The sequence below is a fragment of the Numida meleagris genome, chromosome Z (genome assembly GCF_002078875.1).
Source record: "Numida meleagris isolate 19003 breed g44 Domestic line chromosome Z, NumMel1.0, whole genome shotgun sequence".
Classification (NCBI taxonomy): Eukaryota; Metazoa; Chordata; class Aves; order Galliformes; family Numididae; genus Numida; species Numida meleagris.
The window spans coordinates 53,179,597-53,203,427 of record NC_034438.1 but is presented as its reverse complement, the minus strand read 5'-3'; the positions used below and the strand labels follow the sequence as shown (position 1 = coordinate 53,203,427).

At 37.7% G+C, this 23,831-nt stretch overlaps 1 protein-coding gene across 11 annotated transcripts in view; it reads left to right on the top strand.

Moving 5' to 3' along the window:
* The window catches only part of RNF170 (ring finger protein 170), a 20,879-nt gene extending 478 nt beyond the window's left edge, over positions 1 to 20,401 (top strand). The window contains exons 2-8 of one of the 11 annotated variants that reach the window (XM_021380947.1): positions 1,345 to 1,400; positions 6,814 to 6,957; positions 11,662 to 11,737; positions 12,829 to 12,940; positions 13,942 to 14,015; positions 16,278 to 16,382; positions 19,674 to 20,401. In XM_021380947.1, coding sequence (XP_021236622.1) covers positions 6,821 to 6,957; positions 11,662 to 11,737; positions 12,829 to 12,940; positions 13,942 to 14,015; positions 16,278 to 16,382; positions 19,674 to 19,943 — 774 coding nt within the window. In that variant the 5' untranslated portion in view covers positions 1,345 to 1,400; positions 6,814 to 6,820 and the 3' untranslated portion in view covers positions 19,944 to 20,401. The other 10 variants (XM_021380950.1, XM_021380953.1, XM_021380951.1 and 7 more) reach the window with 10 other exon arrangements.

The window sequence follows — 23,831 nt, the reverse complement described above, 5'->3', positions numbered from 1 at the left end:
CGGCAACGGCCGCGCTCAGCTCCACAGCTGGGCGCTGACGGCGGCGGAGGGCTGCGGCCTGCGGCGGGCTGAGGTGGGGCTGCGGCCGGCGGCGCTCGGAGCTCGCTTCCCCCCTCTCCGTGTCGGGGGTAACGTGAAGTGCTGGGCTTTGCTGGTGGAAGGACACGCAGCGAGGTTTCTCATCTTGTGTCCGCTGCAGGTGTGAGCTTGCGAGCAGAAACACTGCTTTCTAGAGTAAGGAGTTCTTGGGCTTTTTTTCTTGGAACGTATCTAAAGTAAAGAAAGCCCTTTTGACCTCAGTTTGATTATTACCATATTTCAGTAAGCATTATTGTAGTGAAGTGACGTTGCATCACTTCCCTTCCTGCCTGCCCAGAAGTTACCGAGCTGAAGGCGCTGACAGGCCCTTTCACATGGTCCCGTCTGCACACAGTCATAGGGGTGGATGGGACCTCTGGAGATCATTCAGTCCAGCTTTCTGCTGGAGCAGGTTCCCTGCAGCAGAACACACAGGAAAGTGTCCAGATGGGTCTTGAATATCTCCAGAGGAGACTCCACCGCCTCTCTGCGCAGCCTGTTCCACTGCTCTGTCACTTTGAAATTAAGGAAGTGCTTAGTCTGCACATGAATTCTGTTCTACACTCCATGTCTTTATAACCCTGTACCTCTCTGCCTGTTCATGCCTGATGAAGGAGTTCAGGACTCATTCGGGGCCTGTTCTACACAAGGCATTCACCATCCAGACAGATACCCCAAACAGGAGTACTGTACATATCGCTACCTTTGTCTTTTTCTTCGAGCTGTCAACAGTTTCAGGCTGACAAAAAAATGAGACTTAGTTATGAGAGTATTTTGCCCCGTGGAATGTGCTTCTGGAAGTTGCATCTTTAGTGATTCGGACTTGCAAAGCATGATTACATTCAGCCTGGAAAAGAGAAGGCTGCAATGTGACCTGATAGCGGCCTGTCAGTATCTAAAGGAGAGCTACAGGAAAGAAGGGGACAGACCCTTTAGCAGGGTCTGTGGTGACAGAACAAAGGGAAATGGTTTCAAGCTCAAAGAGGGTAGTTTTAGGTTAGAAGTATGGAAAAAAATCTTTTACAGTGAGGCTGGTGAGGCACTGGAACAGGTTGCCTAGTGATGTGGTTGATGCCCTGTCCCTGGAGACTTTCAAGATGAGGTTGGATCAGGCCCTGGGCAGCCTGATCTAGCTGTGGTGTCCCTGTTCATTGCAGGGGAGTTGGACTAGATGGCCTTCAGAGGTCCCTTCCAACTCCAAGGATTCTGTGATTCTATTATATGGGAGAAGCAGAGTACCTATTTTCTTTCTTTTTTTTTAATTAGGGAAATGTAACGCAGAGGCTGCTGACCTCCAGCCCTGCAGAGAGCTGCTCTATCAGGCAAGTGTGTAGGTGGGGCAGATCTTTATACTGAAAAGGTGTTATCTCCTGCTGAAATGGCCCTGCCCTGTTACGGCTTTGTAGTAAATATAGCAGGACTGTTAATATTTTTGCTTTTTCTCTTCTGCAGTGAATATGCATGCACATAAATGTATTCAGCTATAATTTGCTCAGTCAGCTGTTCTGATTCCTGTCTCCAAAGTAGCTGCTAACTCATAATAAAGCTGTACGAATAGACTGCATGAAGTCCTAGTAAAATATTACTAAGTGTGTTTTAACATTGTTACAGTTTGTATCTTGACAATATATATGTTGCTTTATTATTTATTTTCCATATTATATGTGCCCTTTGGTTTCTTTCCTCCTGATTTTGAAACTGACAGAGATACGTCATACTGGAGGTTGTTGTGTGCTTTATGCAAATAAGAATTCAATCACAAAAATAAAATAAATCCTGCATTGTCAAAAAAGACATTTTCTAAGTATACCCACTGTCATTACCCCTATTTCTCTGCTAAAAGGTTATATATGTCTGCACTGCTGCTTCAAAGCCCAGCTTTAGTACACTAACTGAAGTACCTTCAGTGCTGTTTGTACATTTTCTCTTGCTCATCATACATGCTGGAAGCATACCATTGTTGTGGTCTCTGAATGCACTGAAGTCGTACCCTTTGATCCCGCATGAAGGAGAGTGAAAATAACTGTAGGATCCATTAGCAAAAGTTCTGTTCTCAACCACACAATGGTGTCATGTCCCACCTGTAAGTATTTTTCGTAGGTCCTTCCCAAGTGATCGGGACCCACTAATATCACAAAGTAGAAAATAGGTAACTAGGTAACTTCCAGCAAGAAAGATCTCATTTGTTACTCAGCATTTAATAATTTTCCTTCTTTGGAGGAATCTGTTTTTCTCTTCAGTAAAACCAAAAGCTCTGAAATCATGCCTTAAGTATTTCAGTATAAGTGAATATGCATCTGGAGAGGGGCTGCTACAGAATAAATGTGCCCCTTTTTAGTGTACTTAAGTTGATTTCTGTTATCTAAAGCAGGTCACTTAGAAGAAACCTGCTGACACGAATGAAACCAATTTATGTTGGTTCCTTTTACCATGGAAGAAAATTTTGAGAACTTAGTTTAGGACTTAGGACTTGAGGACAAGATTTTTTGGTGTTAAAAAAATGAGAGGTGCAGGAGTAATCTGTACTTCTGAATACTGCGGTTTTATAAGCCTGCCTTTTTCAGTAATATTTTCTTGGTTAGGATTTAGTTTATCCTAGAGAACTCATAGCCTCTCCAAAGTAAGAAACACCTGGAAGGAAAGGGAGTAATGGTTCTGCTAGTAAAAGACATCAGGAAAAATGTATTACGAGTTCCAACTTGCACTCTGGCCCCCATCACTGTCTTCATCATTTAATTTTTCATGTTTTGAGCGCTGAGGGTGGCTGTCAGTACTGCGACAAGATTAAAATAGCAGAAGTAGAACTGAAGTAGAATGGTTATTGTTACTCAGTTGCCTCCCAGCCCATCCCTGAAAGGACATGTTGTTATCAGACTTATTTTTCAGATGCTGAGCAAATTGCAGCCTGCTCTCAAAGCCAGTGTTGCTCTTGGTTACCAGTCAGTATTTCACAGCAGTATTGCATCTATATTATCTCACTGTTTACTTCTCTGAGGTGAAGAGAGCCTCTTTCTTCCCTAGGCTTGTGTCTTCCTTTGGTGGTGGATCCTCTCAGATTTCCAAGAGTACATCAGCAGATGGTGGCTCCTTGTTAAACTTGGAAAATTCAAATCTTACAGATAGCTATGGGGATATTCTGACTTTGGGTAGCTAGCAACAAGTGTTTAATGTGTCGTGGCAAAGTTGGCTTTCATTTGTTTGCAAGTTATGGCATGGTTGTTGCTCTAACTGTGCTGTATGTAGTACACTTAAAGTCTTCATGATGCTTTTCGAATCTCATAAGGAATCAATAATATAGCCACAGCAGTGTGGGGGTCTTCATGCCCTCATATTTCAGTATTATCTGTATGAGTTTTCAGGAATGAGATTATCATAAACGTAATGTTACTTCTTGCAATCCTCTTTTTTTCACATGCAGTTGTATCTATAGCTCATACTTAACCATGAAGTGGGAAGATTGTTATTTGAAATGTAAACAAATCAGTTTTTCTTTCTAACTGTAATCTGTCTCAGCAAAACTCAGGAAACGCGAAGCTATGATGTGTTCAGGTGGGTAGTATGAAATGTTTATTACCAGCATAATTTCTGTCCCTTTCTACTTTGAAGCATTCGTGACCAGCTGAATCTGATTGAGGTTGTTTACATTCTGTACCGATACAGAATCCTGAGTCACGTAAATCTGATCACTGTGCTGCAAAGCTGTTATTTAGCTAGGCCAAGGAAAGGAGCAGTAACTGCTTGTCCTTTTTCCTTACTGGGCAGCTGAGCTATTTTGCCTTGTGTAAGTGCTAGTAGCTTGAAGATGAGCTGAAAATTAAGGGCTTTTGTTGTTCTTGTCTTTTTTAACGTTGGAAAAAGGCACAAAGTTTTTGTTGGATTTTTAAACTTTGCAACCTATGCTGTTGTAAATTCTGAAGTTGATTGTACAAATTCCAGTTGAGATGGGGGTGTTGCTGGATGTGGGTTTTTTTCTCCCTTTAATTGGAAGGCAGGGTGGGATTTCTTTTCAGAAAGCCACCTTCCTGCTGAATGGTTAAAAAGAGAAAAAAAATCATAAGTCTAAGCAAAGATCAACTCTTAAAATTTAATCTGTTTCTTACTGCTGCCTTTTTTAACTGAAATTGTCCTGTTGTGGAAATTTTCTTTAAAAGCTAGTATAGACTAGAACTATTTTCTTGTACAAAAGAATAGAGGCACAGCATTAAAACTTTGACATCTTCTTTGTAATTATTAAACAAAAATTAGTAGAAATCTACGGAAACAAATAATCAACTTTAAAATTATTTAATGTCTGTGGTCTCAGAGGCCAATCTGAAAAGGCTGAGAAAATACAGTTATTTTTGCATAATCATCCAAATAGGATGGACCAAGTTAAATAGGTTGAAGAAAATGATTCTATAAAAATCACATCAAGTTTCTCTTGTATGACATCCAATTATTACTGCATAATATTTTATGAGAGATTAGGTATCTTTGCTAGTGTCTGGTTCTTGAGGTCTTCCCTGAGATACACTTAGTCCTTGTCAGTGCTGGTTGTCACTGAGGACAACGTCATTACATCACTTAATGCTCAGTCTTAATGAGCTAAGCCTGTTCAGCTCTTTAATTGTGCTGGCTGAAAGACTGCACCGCTTCTAGACCCTTGCACTGGAAGGCCAGATTCCATAGCAGTTGGAGGACTATTGTGCGTTCAGAGCACCATGAATATGTTTGTATGCTATTGTGGTTGCACTTGAGGAAATGTAAACTGCAAGCTTGCAGTTCTGTATATTTTGTTGGAAAAAGTTATAAACGGACTTGAGATCAGAAAATTCCTTCCTCCTTCAGTCAGACAATTTTCAAATAGTTCATTTCAGTAGTGTTCTCTTTGGAACCATTGTTGTTTGTTTTTTGCAAACTCACCCAGGCAATTAAAGCTGGACAGTGAAAGCATCTGCTTACTGCCACAGTGTGCATTTCTGAAAAATTGCTTAGAGAGTAATAGGATGCAGCCATTATTAGCACGTTGGTCTACTCTGACAGAGCTGTTATAGGACTGTGGACCAGCTCCTCATTGTTTATTTCTGCAGGTGTATGGAGTGATCAACCCAGGAATGGCAGTGTGACATAGTGAAGGTTAGTGCAGAGATGGTGGTGCTTAAGGAGAGAAAATGTAGGAGGTGAAAATAGCAGCACTCTGCCTGAGATGCAGGTGTGAAAAATGAATGTCCCAGAATGATGTACTGTAAGAGAGAAAAACTTCAAGACTGATGATGAGAAGAAAGCACGCAGTCTGGGAGTGTTGAGCTGGGGAGGCATCACCCTGTGCCAGGAACTTAGGCTCAGAAGACTTTCACAACACCTTAGCCTTGTAGCTTAAACTAAAGCTGTATAATTGTGTAACAAGCTATACAGCAAAGTGCTGTAGTTCTTTGTGTAGGCTGTTGTTCCTGTATAAGACCTTTTCACAAATATCTGGTCTTTTGTTCATTAGTATATATGAATTCTGTGTCAATATTGACTTACTTCGGATGTGGCTCTCCATGAGTCTTTGGTATTCTAGTTTAGGAAAACTAGACTGGCATGTTGAAATTTTGTCAGGGTTGCGTATTCCAGTTGTGCACTAAAATCTCCGTAACAAGTATTCTCTTTCATTTTTGCACTTAATTCAGAGCTAGATAATGTTTTTTTGTAGTTATATTTGCTAGACAGCAAGGTTCAAATTTGACAATGACATACGAGCTGTGAACTAGAGAGATACACTGATAAAAGCTTGCAGGCTTAAGGCACCTACACAGGAATAGAAAGTGAAGTAAATTATACCAGTCTTACCTGACCTCAAATTCATATGAAAATACAAATGTATTTTCAAAATCAAATGTATCAAATACAAATGTCCAACTGTATATGGACACAGATTAAATACAACGTTTTTTGTTACTTTTCCCAGACTTAAGCTTCACTCTTCTGATTTCATAATATTCACAGCTGCAGTTCATTTTACTTCCTAATTGCAGCAGGAGTAATTTAGAAGTATGTTGCAGACTTTTTTTATGTTGCTTGTGTCTCCAGTTGTAGGTTAATGAATGTTAGTGCTGGCAAGTCATTCTGATTTTTGCATATGCAATATGAACATAAAACAAACAAGTCTGACCAGTGAAGCCTGAAAATACCCTTTTGCTTTCAAGCTTTCCCCTTTCTCTCTGAAGGATGGTAAGGCATGGAAAAGGTAGATAAAATACAGAATTCATCAGATATTTTATGTGTATCCAGATGGACATTTAATACTCTACTACATTTTCTTACCCTAGCAGCAATAACATGTTATGCAACAGCAAAAATTCTTGATAATGTAGAATCATACTTTTTATAAACACGCTGTCCTTTGAATATGTCAAATGCAGTAGAATGTCCTGCCCTTAATATTGGTAAATATTTACAGGTAAAGTATTTGACTGATGTTTAAAAAAAAATCTTTAGATTGCAATGCAGTCGTTTAAGACTAGCTTACTTTAAAACTAGCTTACTGCTGTACAAAACAAATGTTTTGTAGTCCTTTGCAGAAAGCTTTGTTCGGTAAAATACATGTTTTATCTTCTTTTACCATTTTCCCCCAGCAGTTGATCTTTATCTTCAAGAATTTGTGTGTGAATAGATATGTGCATATATATTACTTGTAACTGTTTAATAATGTGTGTGTGTGTGTGTGTGTGTGTCTCTAGATATTCAGTATACGTATCTCTTTTTGCATTTTAGAGCTGTGATGGCCAGTCACCAGGCAGAAGTTCAGAGTTTGAAGCTAGATAATGATTCAGTTATAGAAGGAATAAGTGACCAGGTACTGGTGGCAGTTGTGCTCAGTTTCACTTTCATTGCTGCTCTGATATATACGCTTTTAAGGTGAGAATATGTTGATAGGAATTGATCAACATACTTGGGTTTGTCAAACTCTAACTTTCTCAAAAAATTGATAAATATACAACACTTATTTTGTGACATGAAGGAAATGATTATTTGATCATTTATTCTGTTTAACTAGTTGCTCAGCTGAGTTCATAATTTAATTCAAAGTTAGAATTACATGATGAATTTCTCAAAACTTAAGTCTAACATTTCCATATGTTCATCATTCTTTATTACTGAAAATAACTAAATTCATAAACTGGTTGGTGTGTTGCATTTCATTACTAAGTAGAGATTTATCAATAATGTCTCCACAATTAAGGTTAAATGTAATCCTTCAATGCACATTCTAGTTGAATTCTCATAAATAAATAGACTGATTTGTTTATATATGAGCATATTTGGAAAACAATGGATTTTAATACGCTTTCTGTGAAAGAAAAGGCAAAGTCAAGAATGAAATAACTTTAAAGGTCAAGTAATCAAACCTTATTTGTAGTTCCAGAATTTTTCCTTGCAACCTAACAAATATTTTAGCCTGTGTGTTTTTGGGAAAATAAATCCGAGCTTCAGACTGGCTTTTTATTGATTTTATTCTGTTTTTTTTTTAATGCATGTCTGTACAGTTATGAATACAGAAGCAGTTTTAACAGCAGAGAGAAAAGAATGTTAGTGATTCATTGGCATTATGGAACTTAACCAAAGAGGACCTGTCCATATGAGAAGTATTAGTAAAATAGGGTGTGTTTGAGAGCATGCCATGAAGGACACCAGGAGCTGAAAAGCTGAGTTAAGATGCAGGGCAGTGCTGTGGTTCACAACCAGTAACTTTAGAGAAATTAACGCACACCAATGTGCTTTTCCTGCTGAGGCTGTTTCAGTTATTTAAATGACATAACAATGCTTCTCTTCCCTCAGAAGTGCTCTCCTCCCTTGTGCTTTTGTTTTCCCTTATGTTATTTTTAGCACATGTGATTTGAATTTGAAGTTTTTAGTTAATGTTCAAAAATAAAATGTTTACTCTTTATGATGGAAGGTAAGTTAAGAACATGAAAAAGGAAAGTGAGTAAAATAAGGTTGGTCAGCAGTGGGCAAGGGCAGTGGAAGTTTACTTAGGTTTAGTGTTCAGGAAGATGATACACTGATGAAGGAGGGTTACGCAGGGAGGAGGAAGAGGGTTGGTTACTTTCTACCTGTGCATCAGATTGTCTGTGGATCCTGGTATATGCCCTGGTGGTTTATTTTCTAGAATGGCAAACAAACGCTCAAAAGGTTCCTGTACTTTACAAGTCTATAAACTAGTTTATTTCTCCAAAATATAACTGACTGTTGAAAGTCTTGTCAGCATCTTCTTAGATTTACACTTTGCCTTCTGGAACCTTTGAAAGTTGTCTGTATTAAGCAGTGTTTTTCCCCAAAATTCTTTATGTTGCCTCCATGAAAATCTGTACAATATAAAATGCGAGCAGTACATGAAGTATAATAATATTTAACAGTGGAGGAGAGACAGGAGAGAGAAGGAGGATTTTCTTATTTGTCCCTGGTTATCTTTGTGTTTCCTGTACTGTGTTCATTGCCCCATTGTCTTTGCCACCAATGTTACATTGGGTAGAAATAGGTCCCGAGCACAAACATGTGAAGGAAGGCTTAGGAGAATGAATATAGTTGCAGGTACTGAATAAAAAAATGCTAGAGAAGAGAAAGCAGTCAGCATGGAGTCATAGAACCACAGAATATTTGGGGTTTGAAGAGTTCTTAAAGATGACCCAGTTCCAACCCCCTGCTGTGGGCAGGGCTGCCCCACACCAGCTCAGGCTGTCCGGGGCCTCATCCAGCCTGGCCTAGCGCGCCTCCAGGGATGAGGCACCACAACTTCTCTGGCAGCCCATGCCAGGGCTCACCACCCTCTGAGTGAAGAATTTCCTCCAAGCATTTATCCTACATCTCTCTTTTAGTTTAAAGCCATTACACCTTGTCTTGTCACTACTTGCCCTTGCAAAAAAGGCCTAGAGTGTATGTTCCAGTAAATCTAGGGGGAAGCAAAAGTGGAATATGAAAAGAATTGATAGGGGATATTGCTGCTGTCCTTTTTTTATAACAGGGAAAATTCAAAGAAAGGTGTCGTCAGGGAGTCTCTGCTGAAGTGGTGAAACTTAGTAACTAACGTACATACTAAGTTGCAGATATTTAGATCATTTTCTGTAAGGTACTTCTGTTAACCCTGTATGTTTTAGAGTTGTTCATTTAGATAAAATGCAGCCAGATTTTTACTGACATCTTTTAAATATGTGAAGGTTATCCCATTGCAAATGAGTACTTAAGGTTTGATATCAAATGAGGTTAGTACTTTCAGCAGAAATCAGGCCTTAATCCTTGGAGGAAAAAACAACAATGAAAAAACGAGTGGTGGTATACCACTCTGAGTATGTACTGTCCCTCACTTCCCCTGCATGACAGCTCACACTGAATGAATAGGCAGACTTCCTCCTGATGATGATAGTTTTGTGGGCCCCTTTGTAAGACACAGTACAATCTTGAGATGTCATGAGATTTCTTTCTTCAAGTTACGGGGTGCTAAAACTCAGAAACAAGGAAAATTGTTTCCTTCTAACCTTATTTCTTTCTGGCTTGTGTTTAGCTAGGCAAATGTCTGTAGTTACATAGGGCTATACTGTTTCTTGTTCATTCCAGTTTATTTTCTCACACTAACAGCACAGCAGAAGCTGTGATTGGGGTGTGTCTTGAACTCTGCCCGTCCCCTTCTGGACACTGTGCAGTGTTCTGCTACTGAAGCATCTTATGCAAATGCGACAGATGCTCTACCTCTGTGCTTCTACAGACACTCTCACATGCTGAAGATAGTATGTAATACCAGACTGAAGTCATGTATGTAAATTATTTGCGCCAAGATGAAATGCTAGATATGCCCTGGCAATTTCAGTTTGTCTCTTTTAGAATAACACCGGTAACAAATTTGCAATTAGTTGTTTATGAGGGAATCAAGATGAACTGGCTTGTAATTCACACTATCCACTTATGTGTGGTTTGCTTTGAATTTCAATATGTATCGAAGTTTTGGCAAACTGGAGGTGCAAAACATGCTAATTTGTAGAGTCTAAAGAGGGAAATACTGTTAAACATATAACTTGCATGACAGACAGCTTCCACAAGGTCAGATTTGTAGAGTGTAAGCATCTCATCATATGATTTTCATTTTTTCACCCACATTACTGCCAAATAAATGCACTCTTTGCAAATAATCACATTATTTTTAGCATGAAAATATGGTTTTATTTCTATTCCTCTTTGAAGAAAGAATGAAGGAGACGATGTTACAGCAGTAATGTAGTGTTGTGATTTCTGTCATCAAATGAAGGAAATATTGCAGATGGGCCTAGAGCCGTTGAGGAATTTACATAAATGGATTCAGAAAAAGTTGAAATGAATGAAAATTCAGCCAGTTCAACCCTCAGCTCTGACACAGGATCAGGCTGCCTAGGTGGCTCCTGGAATCAGTATAACGTGTTCTTCAATTTAACTTCTAGTGAGACATGGCTTGCAATACCCTGAGGTAATCTTGTCTGATTTGATACACTTAGTAGTTTGAAATGGTTTTCCACCAACCTTTAGAAAACTGTGGAAAATAATTGCTCATATTTATAGATTGAAAGATTTATCCTGTCTCCTCCCCATAAACAGTTTTCTATACAAGGGCCCATTTCTTCTGTTTTTCTCTAATATTTTACAAATGTCAGCAGTATCAGTCTTATCATTCTCCTCTGAGCTTCCTCCAACTCGTCTACATCATTTTATGCATTTTGCTCAAAATGGAAGGCATAGTCCATCTGACAGCTCAGCAGAACTGAGCAGAACGTATCACCAGTTAAATTCACGAGGGTAAATAAAACACAGAAATTTACAGTTTTGAACATGTTGTTGACTCATATTTATTGTAACTCAAGCCCTCTTAATGTTGTCAGCGTCTCTTCTAATTCCAATCACGATGCTACTGTGCTTTTGAATTTTAATATATCCAGCCTCCTTTCTTCAGTGAGTGTCTTCCCTCAGATTCCTCTTTATCTTGATGTTTCTAACCTGTAGTTTTCTTGCCAGTAGAGTCTGCAGTGATTTCTTTTTATATCTAATCTGCCGATAGTTACATAAAGTCAACATTCTAAAGCAAATTTGCCTATCCTTCTTATGTAAATGTGGATTAATCTTTCATGTAGCAGATAAGTCTGAAATAGTTCAGATTTTTCAGTCCATGAAAACTCGTAAGTAGTAAGTGAAGGGAATAAAATAGGGAATTTACAAGTAAACTAACACAAGAATGGGGAATTGAGACATTTTTTTTCTGTGTGATGAATATTAAATTTTTCAAGCAGCTTTTTTTTAGATTTTTTTTTTTTTGAAGGCTGATAAATTAATTTTTTTTCAGATCAAAATTGAGTTTTAATATGGTTTAGTGATTGATTACGGAAACTGAAAAATTTTGCTGCTGTAGAGCTTGCTGGCCAGTTACTTTAGGATCTACCTTAGTTGTCCTGTTTCCTTAATTATTTGTGTACTTCCTTTAAAATGCTTTATTGCAGGAAAGAATTATTTTTCCCCTTTGTTCAAGTTTCATTTTTTTCAGTCAGTTATTTTTCAGTGTTGGTTCACAATGTTTGTTTTTCTTACTGCTTATATTTCCCTTCACAGAAATGAACATCAGAACATACATCCAGAAAATCAAGAGCTAGTACGAGCTCTTCGGCAGCAGCTTCAAACTGAGCAGGTGCTTTGCTGAGCATTTGAATCTTTTTAAATGTGGCTGGGGGTAGTGTAGGCTTCTCCCCAAGGTTCTGGAAAAAAAAGCTGGTCTTGAAAATCTTTGAACGTTACTTACTGTGCAGACGCAACTTTAAAATTGATCAAACAATGAGATGATGTAAGGTTTTTTTTTTTTCTTGGGGGGGGGGGGTAAGTCAAGTCATTAGGTAATGTAACTGGTTCTTTTTTCAAACCAGCTTTTTCCACAAGGTGGAGTATGTTAGGTTATGTTGTGAGCTTCCTGCAGTGTTTCTGGGAATTTGGTGGTAAAGAACTCTGGAGAACAGCTTGCTGCCTCAGGACAATGGTTAGATGTTTAAAATGATAAATTGCGTAGCAGAACAATGGTACAGCAGCCAGAGCTAGGCAACAGGGTCTGCACACAATTCTGGCATGCAGAAGAAAAGCTAATGTGTAGCCACATTATTAGCAATTGTTGAGTCCCAGACCTAAAATGAGAGAAGCCATACTTTTTGGAGAGTGTCCAGGAGAGTCTTTAATCATTCTTGAAATAGTGACAGATTTTTTTACAGGAATGCATATTTATGTAGAAGGAAAATACAGCGAAATGGGGAAGAAAAAGCAGTTTATAGCAGTGCCGTACACAGGCTGGTGTCTGCATTTAGGCTTGAGAACCTTAAATTGTGGAGTTGGTAAGCAGTGCAGTTCAGGTACCTGATCTGGAACAAAGCTATTTAGAAAAATAGTGTGGACCTAAGTTGTTATTTGTGCTTCAGCATGCCTAACCTAATGTACCCTACTTAGTATGAAGGACCTGAGGTATTCTACCTTTGTGGTCTTTAACTGGATTGAAGCTCATACTTACGTAACAGATGAAGGGGAAAATAATGTGCTTGTTGCCAGGAGAACATGCTCAGTGAAACAGTTTTTGCATTTAAGTATGTTTGATTTTTTTAAATTTAAATTTAGTTATATTTTATTTAGTTTTGCATTTGAATATTCAGCTTACAGTGAATTATTTTTTAATTTAAGTTCAGCAGAATTCTTGTGTAAAAAATAGGATTTCTAGCTTTTTCTATTTCTCTTCTGTGCCAGCAGGATGCTTCTACTGGTGACAGACATCGCTTCTATACAGACATGTCTTGTCCAGTGTGTTTGCAACAAGCTACATTTCCTATAGAAACAAACTGTGGACATCTCTTCTGTGGTAAGTTGGAAAACCTCCGACTCCTGATGATAAAACCAGAACAGAAGTAGGAACTTTTGGCAGTGGTACTGTCACCCTAATGGAAAGCTTTGCTACATTTTAACTGCTTGTCTTACATCTGTGTTAGAAATAATTTTTATATAATTTGTTGATAAAATGGATATTAATACATAGTTACTTCCAGAATGTGCTGGAGTTTTTTCTATGCTATCAGATTTGAAAACGCATTTTAAAGCATTGTGGATAGAGAGTATCATTTATTTCTTGCTATTGAAAAACAGCAGAGGTTGAAATACTCTTGGAAAAGTACCATTTTAAAAGCTGGCTTTGAAAGAATAAAAGAAATCTGCATGGTGTTATTATCACAGAGGATTTTGTTTTTGTTTTGTAGAAGTCCTGCAGAACTACCACTAGCTTAAAATGCTTAAAATGTTTGCCTGTCTTTGATGCCTAGTTGTTCAAATTGATAAATACACATATAAAAGTTCTATGTACCATTTTGCTTCCTCTCCCTCAGTTCTCCCAGTAGGATTATTTCACTGTAGTTGTCTAGTTTTATGGTGTCTATAATGCTTGGTTGTAGGAAAAAAACCAACAGATTTGGAAAACAGTAAGAGAAAATAGATTTTCATATATTTTTTTTCACTTGTTAACGCTCTGATAATAAAGCCAGGTTTTCAGGATTAATTTTACATCTCTTGATGTTTTTATCATTTCTAACTTTTCAACTCTTAATGTTTTTAATTATTTATTTCCTGAATTAATAGTTAAAACATTTTCTGTCTTTTCAGGAAATAATATCTTAAAATTAATGATGCTGTTGAACCTGTTCAGGATTTGTCTGATTAATAATGGTGAATTTGAATGCATCTGTTCTTGGTATTTTCAGTGAGCACTCTATACAAAGTCACACATCTTTGTTGTTTTGCTGATGCCTAACGTATTATTTCATGCAATGTTTTAACTCAGAAGTGTCAATACCTGTAATTTATGTTCGTCAGGTTCCTGCATTATTGCATACTGGAGATATGGATCATGGCTTGGTGCCATCCGTTGTCCAATTTGCAGACAAACGGTAATATTTTAAGTCATCATGGGCCCTTTGGTATAGCAGCCTAGTACTGTTTACCAAAGAAGTTCACTGTAGTTATATTTGAGGTGCCTTATTAAGACTGACAGAAGAAGGAATTTGAGAAGCTGAAAGTATATGGACATGTGAGATGTAGATGGTGGACATTGTTTTTTAAATTTTTTTGCTTAAATTTTTTTTTGCTTATTTTTTTGAGAAAAATACGAATTGAGAAAAACTTAAATTTAAATGAACAGCACTGGTTACCCAGCCATTTTTCTGTAAAGGAGTGTAGAAAAACAGAAAACTGTAAGATTTTAGCTATGATTCTTCACTACTTTGTGTTTGGGATGTTAAACAACTTCTTAAACCAGAACTTGTGTCTGAAAGACTTGGCTGATCTGGAAGGCTTCTAGTAGTTAAAATACTACTGGTTTCTAAGAAGTATTCTCTCCCTTCTTGTTATCCCTGCCAAACAAAACGCACACAAAACTATGTCATTTTCTTATTTTGTTCCTGTTTTTAGTTTTTTATTAATTTGAGCTTTGTAGAGCAAGCATATTAACTTAATTCCTGCACAGTTTACCTACAGTGTTAGTTTGAAATATGTCCTTGCAATTCACTAACACTCAATCTTTGAATCTCATTCTGTTTTAACAAAAGTACCTTTGTGTTTTAACAATGGAAACACTGCAGAGTTATATAATTCATTAGAATTTACTAGCGCGCTTCATGGCATTGCCCATACATTATATCCTGTTTTGATTCTGTGTATTAGCAGGACTATAAGAAGACAGATAAAGGAAAGAAAAACAGGTATGGCTAGAGAGAGAATGAATGAGTTTTGAGTATAGCCAGTGAGGAGAGAGAGAAGGTAAAGAAGATGGAAAAGCGGAAATTAAGATATTTTGAAGAGTTCGTTTTCTTTAATGTCTCCCTGTAGATAGATGCTCCCCTGTCTTCCTCTGGGTAATAAATACATTGGGTGGGATTGCTTTCATGATTATGCATTCATTCTTACCACTCTCATAAGGTACGAAAAGTGAAGTGTCACTAAAATGAGGAATGGAGGTGCATATACATGAACGACATGAGTCACACAGGGTTAGAAGTTGAATGTAGCTTTGCTTCTGCTGTTATTTTCCAGGTGTGACTGCTGTGTTTAAAATCTCCTGCAGGACCATCCCTTGCATTACACTCTCAAAAGCTTCTAGAAGTCCAATCTCTTGAAACATGATTTAATATAATATCAGAACGCTTAAAGAAATGTTATTTTTAAAACTTATTTATCTTGACATGGAATGTAATGAAATGAATCCTAATGACTAGGATTAACTCGGAAATAAATATTGCTCAATGTACAACCAAGTAATGGATTTGTGCTTGGGAGAAAGGAAGAGACCTTCCTTCTGAACATTACTTTTTTCCCCCCTTTTTAATTTAACATTGAGAATTATTAGCTGTTAGAGCCTGAAGCTGGTTTTGGAAACTTCTAGCAGCAGGTACAGAGAGAACTTTTGAAGATCATTTTAATCTAAGTATAAACATTTTCTGTTTGCTATAAGCTAAATTTTTATAGCTGAACATGTTTTCAAATACACGACTTAACTTAGTTCTTCAGAAGCTCCTAAGCAGAAAAATAAGAGAGACGTGAACACGTGTTCACATATTTTTGTTTGCATGATAATTAGTCCAAGAACTTAAGTGAATTCTCTGTGCTTACAAGAGACATGAAAGCTACTATCTTTTTACCACTGTCTTTTGTTATTCACCTTGGTCATGGTATGATTCTCCATAGGGAGAAATACGAGGTTTTCCTTGTTTGTGGAAATGCAAAGTGATTCTAAAGGTGGCAGAGAATGACCTCAGTAGATGCTTTACTTGATTTTGAGTTAAAGAAACAAAACTAGGTTAATTTGTGGAATTAACTTTATTTTCTGAATTGTCTATCCCACTTCTGAAACACACATATAGGTGTGCTGCAGTGAACTACTCTTAGAGGGGAGGTTCTTATGCACATTTTTATGAGTCTTTTAAAAATGCATTAATATTCTTTAAAGAGTTATAGGCAAATAGTTTGTTAAAACATAAAAGCTGTATCCATGTAAACATTAGTAGTTTTCATTTTAGTTTGGTACTAAACAGTTAACTAAAACAAAGTTTGTTCTGTGTAATTAACTGAAGATTAGTGTGGTCTCACTTGTAATTTCCAATATCTGCATTTAAGAGATGGTTGAACATATACCAAAATCTTCCTGCTGTGCCTAGGTGACGTTGTTTTTACCACTCTTCAGTGAAGACCAGCAGGGTGCGACACAAGTATTACAAGATGTTAATGATTACAATCGGAGATTCTCAGGACAACCCAGATCTGTAAGTTTGGGGTAAATTTGGGTGGAAGTCAGTGATTTCAGAAGGTGATTAGCAGCGTTTTGATAACTTCTTTTTTCCCCCACTGAATGCAGCCTCACAAGACTGTAAAATGTTAATATTTATTATGTGATTTTAGGCGATATTTTTCATGAGTCATCTGTGCATAGCTTGAGTGTGGACTGCAGAGGTGGCAACGGAATGCTGTGGAGGGGTGGGCACAGGGCAGTGCTAACTCTGCCTTTCGGGCCCACCCCACATACTCAGTCAAATTAAAACCCACGTGTATTGCACATCACATGTGGTTGTGCTGCTGAGAAAAAAGCAGTAATTGCTGATAATACTGTTGCAGCCTACCAACACATGTGCCTGTGAAGACGCACGTTTTTTGTTATTGAGCTGACATTAAGTTGTCTTGTTTAATTATTAAACTTGGGCTTGTGTTGTTTTATAAAATAAACTAGTATGTTAACACTTTCACTGTGGAAGAAATATCCAGAATACTCATGCAGTGCTGATTAATCTTGTGATTTTTAACATCTCAAAAACCTCACAAAAAGTCAATAATATTTTGTGATTTTTTAAATTAGTTTTGCAGTATGTATTTGATTAGTGTTTCTGCTATTGTGACCACGTGGGGGCGATGTACAAGTAATAATCACCTTGTGTCAATTTGCTAATCCAAGCATGCTAATGGCAGGTTTACAGAGGATATTCGTTATACCTTTTTTTCACCTTTTCTCAGAATTTGTAGATTGATGGAATCATGTATTTAGCAGCAACTTTTTTTTTGCACTAAAGTAACACAATAAGATAAATGTTTTCTGATAAAATCTAAAATATGGATAAAAGGAAAGTACAAGAGGAAAAAATCAGTATATATTTCAAAATATTATCATTAATGTATATTAAAAATTTGTTACATATGTGCAATAACTACATTATATATTTTATATGTGGCCCAAGACAATTCCTCTTCACTCAGCGTGGCTCAGGAAAGCCAAAAGGTTGGACATCCATGTCTTAGGAAATTCATGCTTATATTGTTAATAGAGTCACAGAACCATAAAATAATTTGGGTTGGGAGAGACCTTAAAGCCCATCCAGTTCCAGCCACCCTGAGTTGGGACATGCACTAGATCAGGTTGCCCTGGGCTCCATCCAACCTGGCTCCAGGGATGGAGAGGTTAAGTTAGTTAAATTAAGTTAAATTAAGCCTACAAGCTTGAAATATATTTATTTGTGATTTCTTTGTGGAAACTTCCATTTCTATTGTGAACAAGAATTACTAATAAGCCTTGGATTCCCTTTTCCTGTGTTAACCTACTTCTTGAAATATAAATCCTTACTTTGAAAGGATTAATAACTAGTAAAAATGCTTAATGAAATAAATGAGGTGTAAGAAAGAATACTCCCTTGATTAATCTCTTTAAATTGATTAGAAGAATCTGAAGTTCTACTCTGTGCCTTTCTTCATATTTCAAGCTGTTTGCTGTTTTGATTTTTTTTTTCCCATTAGGCTATATTACAGTCTGTATTTTGACCTCTGAGTGAAGGAAACAGGATTTTTGTTTTTATAAATACCTAAGAGACATGATTGAAATTCTGCAAATTTGAGAAAGTCAGCCTTGTAAGCGTGTCTTCTGTGCGCATGTCTTGACTCGTGGAATGAAATCTGTGCATATGGATGCCAGTAACTTTGATATACTGCTTGTCTTCAGCTGTTCATTGGATTTGGATGTACACAGGTGATGGGTGTCCAACCTTTTGGCTTGTCTGGGCTGCACTGAGTAAAGAGAAATTGTCTTGGGCAGTATATGCATAAGTTACTCGGAAAGTAATGCCTCCTGTTTACTTCCATGGAAACTACAGTAGATACAAAGAGCACGGTGACATTATTTGATAGAGCACATTCGCAGCTACAGAACACTATTTTTCAACACAGTCACCACCATTAGCTGTGCGTTTCCACCAGCGATGAACAAGAGCCTGTGTACCATGCTCATAACAGTCTGCACCAGCTGAGGTAAACCACTGCCCCTGTCATCACTGCTGAAACACACCACTCACTGCCTCACTGTGCTCACATCCACTCCATTATCCTTCACAAGCATCAATGAATGTCAGTGGGTGCCCTTTTTTCTGCATGGAGGAATTCAGTGACACACCTTTGCTTCGTGTGCACTTTCATGTCAGACACCATTGTATCAGAGTGACCCTCTGCTGCAATCTGTCGCATGGCAACAAAATGTAATGGGATATTGGTGGTAAGGTTCACCCTCTACTGCCATACTGCCAACATCTGCCTCTGACGTCATGGGTCAATGTAATAATAAGGAGGCATTATTTCTGGTGCAGCCCTCAGAATAACAAAACCTTGCTGAGGGAAAAATTACAGTCCAAAGAAACAAACGATTTTTGGTGTGTGTTCTAAAGCTATGCATTTGATCCAGAATAGATAGAAGTAACTTTTAGACTCCAGCAGACCACTCTGGGGGCTCTATGTCTACTACTCAGTAAACTCCTGGGTCATCCCAGAAGTCTGCACTGAAGCCCTAACCTGGGTTAGATAATTTGTTTTCTATTCATAGGTGGTCTGTTGCTTTAACCACGCGTAACATTCTTTTCTTGAGAACTTTTTCAGTGTTGCAAATAACTCCTTTTAATATCATAGCTCTATATACAGTAGAAATTGATTCAATGCAAAAAATACCTATTTTCCCTTGTGCAGTCTCTCACTTAATAAAACAGAATTATAGTGAAAAATAAAAATGGAAGGATCCACGGATGTATTCATTTAAAGGTTTTTAGTTTACTTGAAAGCTTGATCCTCTGGTAGCTTGTGAGAATCACTGTTTGTATATCGTGGGGAAAGAAGTGTCATGTTTCTGAAGAAGTGCAATGTCTTTAACTACTGTTTTTTCTAGGAATCCATAGTTTTCTTCCCTTCTGATCAAAACTTCAGTTACTCTGTTTGCTATCTCTTATTTCCCCGTAGTTTGTTTTCCTCCACTGCTTTCCCTTCTTAATAGATAATGTACTTAGTGATAAGGCAAATGTATGCTTTACTCTATAGAGCAGTACAGTTTATGACTGTTGCTCGAAAACATAAGTATTCTAACACTTACTTATAACCCAGCAAAATGAAATCTAGAGAGTTTTGTCATTGTTCTTGTCAATGAACAGATACCAAAGCTGTAATGCAGTACTAGAAACTTCACACTGGAAAAAGGCCTGTTTAGCATGGACCTGTTGCTAAAGCAAAATGTTAACTCTTGGCCTGTTTCTTCATAGATTATGGAAAGAATTATGGATCTGCCCACTCTACTGCGGCATGCATTCAGGGAGATGTTTTCTGTTGGAGGCCTCTTTTGGATGTTTCGCATCAGAATATTCCTCTGTTTGTTTGGAGCCTTTCTCTACCTGGCATCACCTCTGGATTTTCTTCCTGAAGCTCTTTTTGGAATTCTGGGGTTCTTGGATGATTTCTTTGTCATTTTTCTTCTGCTGATATATATTTCCATCATGTACCGAGAAGTGGTAACCCAGCGGCTGAATAGATGAAATGGCTGAAAGTCACCCAGACACAGAGGTGGAATGTTTCAAAAAGAGAATCATAAGTATGGAATAGCAAGGTACCTGTGTACAGTTTCAGTAGTTACAATTCCTTAGCTTCTAGTTGATCATCTTATACAAATATGAAAAGTTAGTGTGTGGTGATGCTTAACTGGAATCTTTAACTTTTGTATTACATATGCTTCATAGTGATGAGGTCAGTTTTATAATGTAATAAACTACCTTCATCTGCTTATACCTAATGAACAATTGTATGTGATCAAAGCAGAAAACGCCTCTTTTAGAGTGATTTGTGAAAAAGAAGTTCTAGTAAAGGACTTCAAGGAAATAGATATGTTTGGTACTCTAGACATGCATAAAGAAATTCAAAGCTTCTTCACAGGACAATGAGCAATATGCTTAATGTCTCACTGTTGTGAGCTTTTAAATAAAAGTAGCTTTGTGTATCTCTGTGGAAGAAATCAAATGACCACAGTACCACCCTGCAGTTTGCTACTGTCCACTTGTTTCACTGAAACAGGGGGAACACCTCAGTATTGCTTGAGCTGCACTGTGTATGGTTGCATGCAATTCATACAGTTTTATTTTTATACTTTATAATAATGCACTCACCATATGATCTACAAGGAGAAACCTACATTATGCACGCCAGACTGGCTAGTGCTCTGTTTTTTTAATGGGAGCATGTTTGTTTGTTTTTTTTTCTTAAGCTTGTTTATTTAGTGGGTATGTATCTCGAAAGTGGGATTTTTTATGCAGCTTTAGGTCAGTGCACTGTAGTCACATTGGACATTTGTGTGCCTGTAGCTGCATTAAGGATTTAGCCAATAGAAAGAACCTTCAGCTTTTAGACAGTGATTATAGGTGTCAGAACGGGATGTTTACACTACAGAACTTTACAGGATTGTACATTTTCAACACCAATATAAAACAACTTAGATATGAGGGCGTTTGATTTTCCCTTGGGGTTTTCTTGTTTGATTGACTGATTGATTTGGATGTGGGTAGAGGGTATTTTGAATTAGCTTGAAAAAGATCTTTGACTAGGGGCCGCAAAAAAAAAGTCCTGAAAATGTTTTCAAAATGACTGGGCTATTGATGATCCCTAAAGGTTTTGGGTTGGTGGGTTTTTTTTTTGTTTTTTTTTTGTTTGTTTGTTTGTTTGTTTTGGAGGGGGAAGAGATGTTGTTTTGTTGGTGGTTTTTTCCTTTAATTTTTTTTGGGGGGGTTGTTTTTCTCTGGTTTTTTTGTTTGTTTGTTTTGTTTTGCTTTTTTTCTGTTGAATTTCAGTATAGGCTATCAGAGCTACAGAATTCATATGAAAATATTTTCATTTTATGAAAGGAAATGCCACTAGAAAGCTCAAAAATATTCTGTATCCGTGTACATTTTAGTTAGAAAACTTAGGACAGATAATTAGTTAGGAAAGATAATTGCCATTTTACTTTAACTTCCTGAGTACTTGAAAGGCTGTGATGAGACAGGTGACTCTTTGCATGTTTACATAATATTCTATGAGACAAAATGAAAGGGACCTTTTCAGAGCTTCTCTGTGTTGCCCATGTAGACACCTTTCCAAAGCTTCTAGTACCTAGGCTGAGAGAGCTGGAGCTGTTCAGCATGGAAAAGAGAAGGCTCCAGGGAAACCTTATAGTGGCCTTTCAGTGTCTAAAGGGGGGCTGTAAGAAAGAAGGGGACAGACTCTTTAGCAGAGTCTGCTGTGATAGGACAAAGGGAAACGGTTTCAAACTAAAAGAGGGGAGATTTAGACTGGATATAAGAAGAAGTTTTATTACAATAAGAGTGGTGAGGCACTGGCACAGGCTGCCCAGAGAGGCAGTGGATGCCCTGTCCCTGGAGAGACTCAGGGTCAGGCTGGATGGGGCTCTGAGCACCTGATGCAGCTACAGGTGTCCCTGTTCAGTGCAGGGGAGTTGCACCAGATGGCCTTTAAGGGGCCCTTCCAATTCTGGAAGATGATAAAACTGACATCTGAAGTACCATTCTGTGGTTGATACTGGAGATTATCCCTCAGTTGTTTGAAAGTAAATTCACTGATTCTTCACTTGAAAATTTGCTTTTGAAAGTCCAACAATATTTTAGAGATGAACTGGAGGGCTAAATTTTTCCCTGTTGCTATGTTTGTTACAGAAGGGCAAGACAAGAAACAGGAAGTGAAACAAGGGTGGGAGGAGGAGAGCAGGACAGAAAATGACGTTTTTGTAAGCAACTACTGTTAGTTTTGGCAAACGAGCAGTTCTTGAGCATCCCAGCTGAGCTTTTCTCTCTGTTTTGGTGTTATTGTATGGTGATGGTTTAGTGGCTACCTCAGCTACGTCTTCAAGGTATTACTGAGTAAGCATGGGATATTCATAAACCTAGGTAAAGCAAGATAATAAATTAGAATGTTAGGTAAGGCAGGATTTTGCAGTTTTGCTGTAAGCAGTGTTTTTGTTGTTTTTTTTTTTCCCAAGAGATCCAACTGAGTGCAAACTCTAGAAAGTATTTTTAATGAAGTAAATTTAACACCCCTTTTGTGGGTCTGCCTGGAGAACCAAGTAAACTGCTGCTGTAGGACAACTGGAGTCTGTTCATAGAATCTGTCAATCTAGTACCTCCCACGTGTGTTTATCCTTTGATTGTGGATATACTTTTCGCCATGACTCTCTAAATTTAGAGTGGATAGAAATGTATGTGAAACTGCTTAGTGATTTGTTTTCATTGAGCTCCCTAATTCCACATGATGCTGTGAAGAAGTTCATGGAGAAATAACCTAAGGAATCTGTTCCTGGAGAACAGACCTTCTGTCCCTGAAAGCATGTACACGCCACATCCGTGTAGCTACATAAAGTTTACCTGTATTCTGTTCACCATTTTTCCGCTAGCCGGAATTATTTCACTGGGAGGCTGCTGCTTACTTTTGAGTGTTGAGTAACATTGTAAGCTTTAATTCAGCACAGTCAACATTTGACAGAATTAAAATCATCCTGTCTTTTCACCAGTGTGTGCTTTTTTTTTTTTTTTTTTTTTTTTTTTTTTTTTTTTTTGGTTCTTCAAGACACTGGTGAACAGTATTATAACTTGCTCAGGCTTTTCTTTCTTTGAACAGCTGTAGTGTGAAAATGCAGCTGACCAGCTGCTCCTCCAGGCAAATCTGAACTATCTCTAGGTTAACTATCTTGGGTGCTGCTATCATCTTGAGCTTAACTGAAGCTGTAGAGCTACCAAGAAGCTGAAGGTAAATACATGACCATTTAGTATTCCTTAACTACATACTGCCAGGTTATTCTGGTAGTGATGTTCAGTGTCTGAGCACTAGCTTCAGAATGTGAAAGAAATAGAGGATGCTTTGAGGGAAGCAAATATTGCTGCAGTTCTGTTGTGTGGAATGGGGCAACCATGTCACTAAGTAAGAGGAGGAGAAAGGCTTTGGCAGAAAAGAAGCAATATGGGAGAAAATAGAGTTCTTAGAAGTTTCTTAAGGCTTCACCAAAATCTGTGAGATATTTAATTATTTCAGCAATATTAACAAAAAGGAAAAGTTATACTTCAGAATTCTTACAGAATAACTTGTAGCATTTCAAGGCCTAATGACAACCCTTATCGCAAGCACAGTATAACGCAGTCTGTTTCTATGTTGTTTGTGACTCGCACCATTGATGCCTGTGAAGATGGGGCAGAGTGGTGTAACTTGGGGATGCAATTTTGCAATAGCTTTCGTAGAACTGTAACAGAGACCTGTGTGTTACACTAGGTTTTTAAGACAAAAAGATTTAAACCTACTTCTTGTTACTTTTAATGATAATAAATTGCTATTAAAGTAAGAGATTCTCTTGATTTATTTTACTGGCATTCTGTCTGTGGATGTCTTTATTC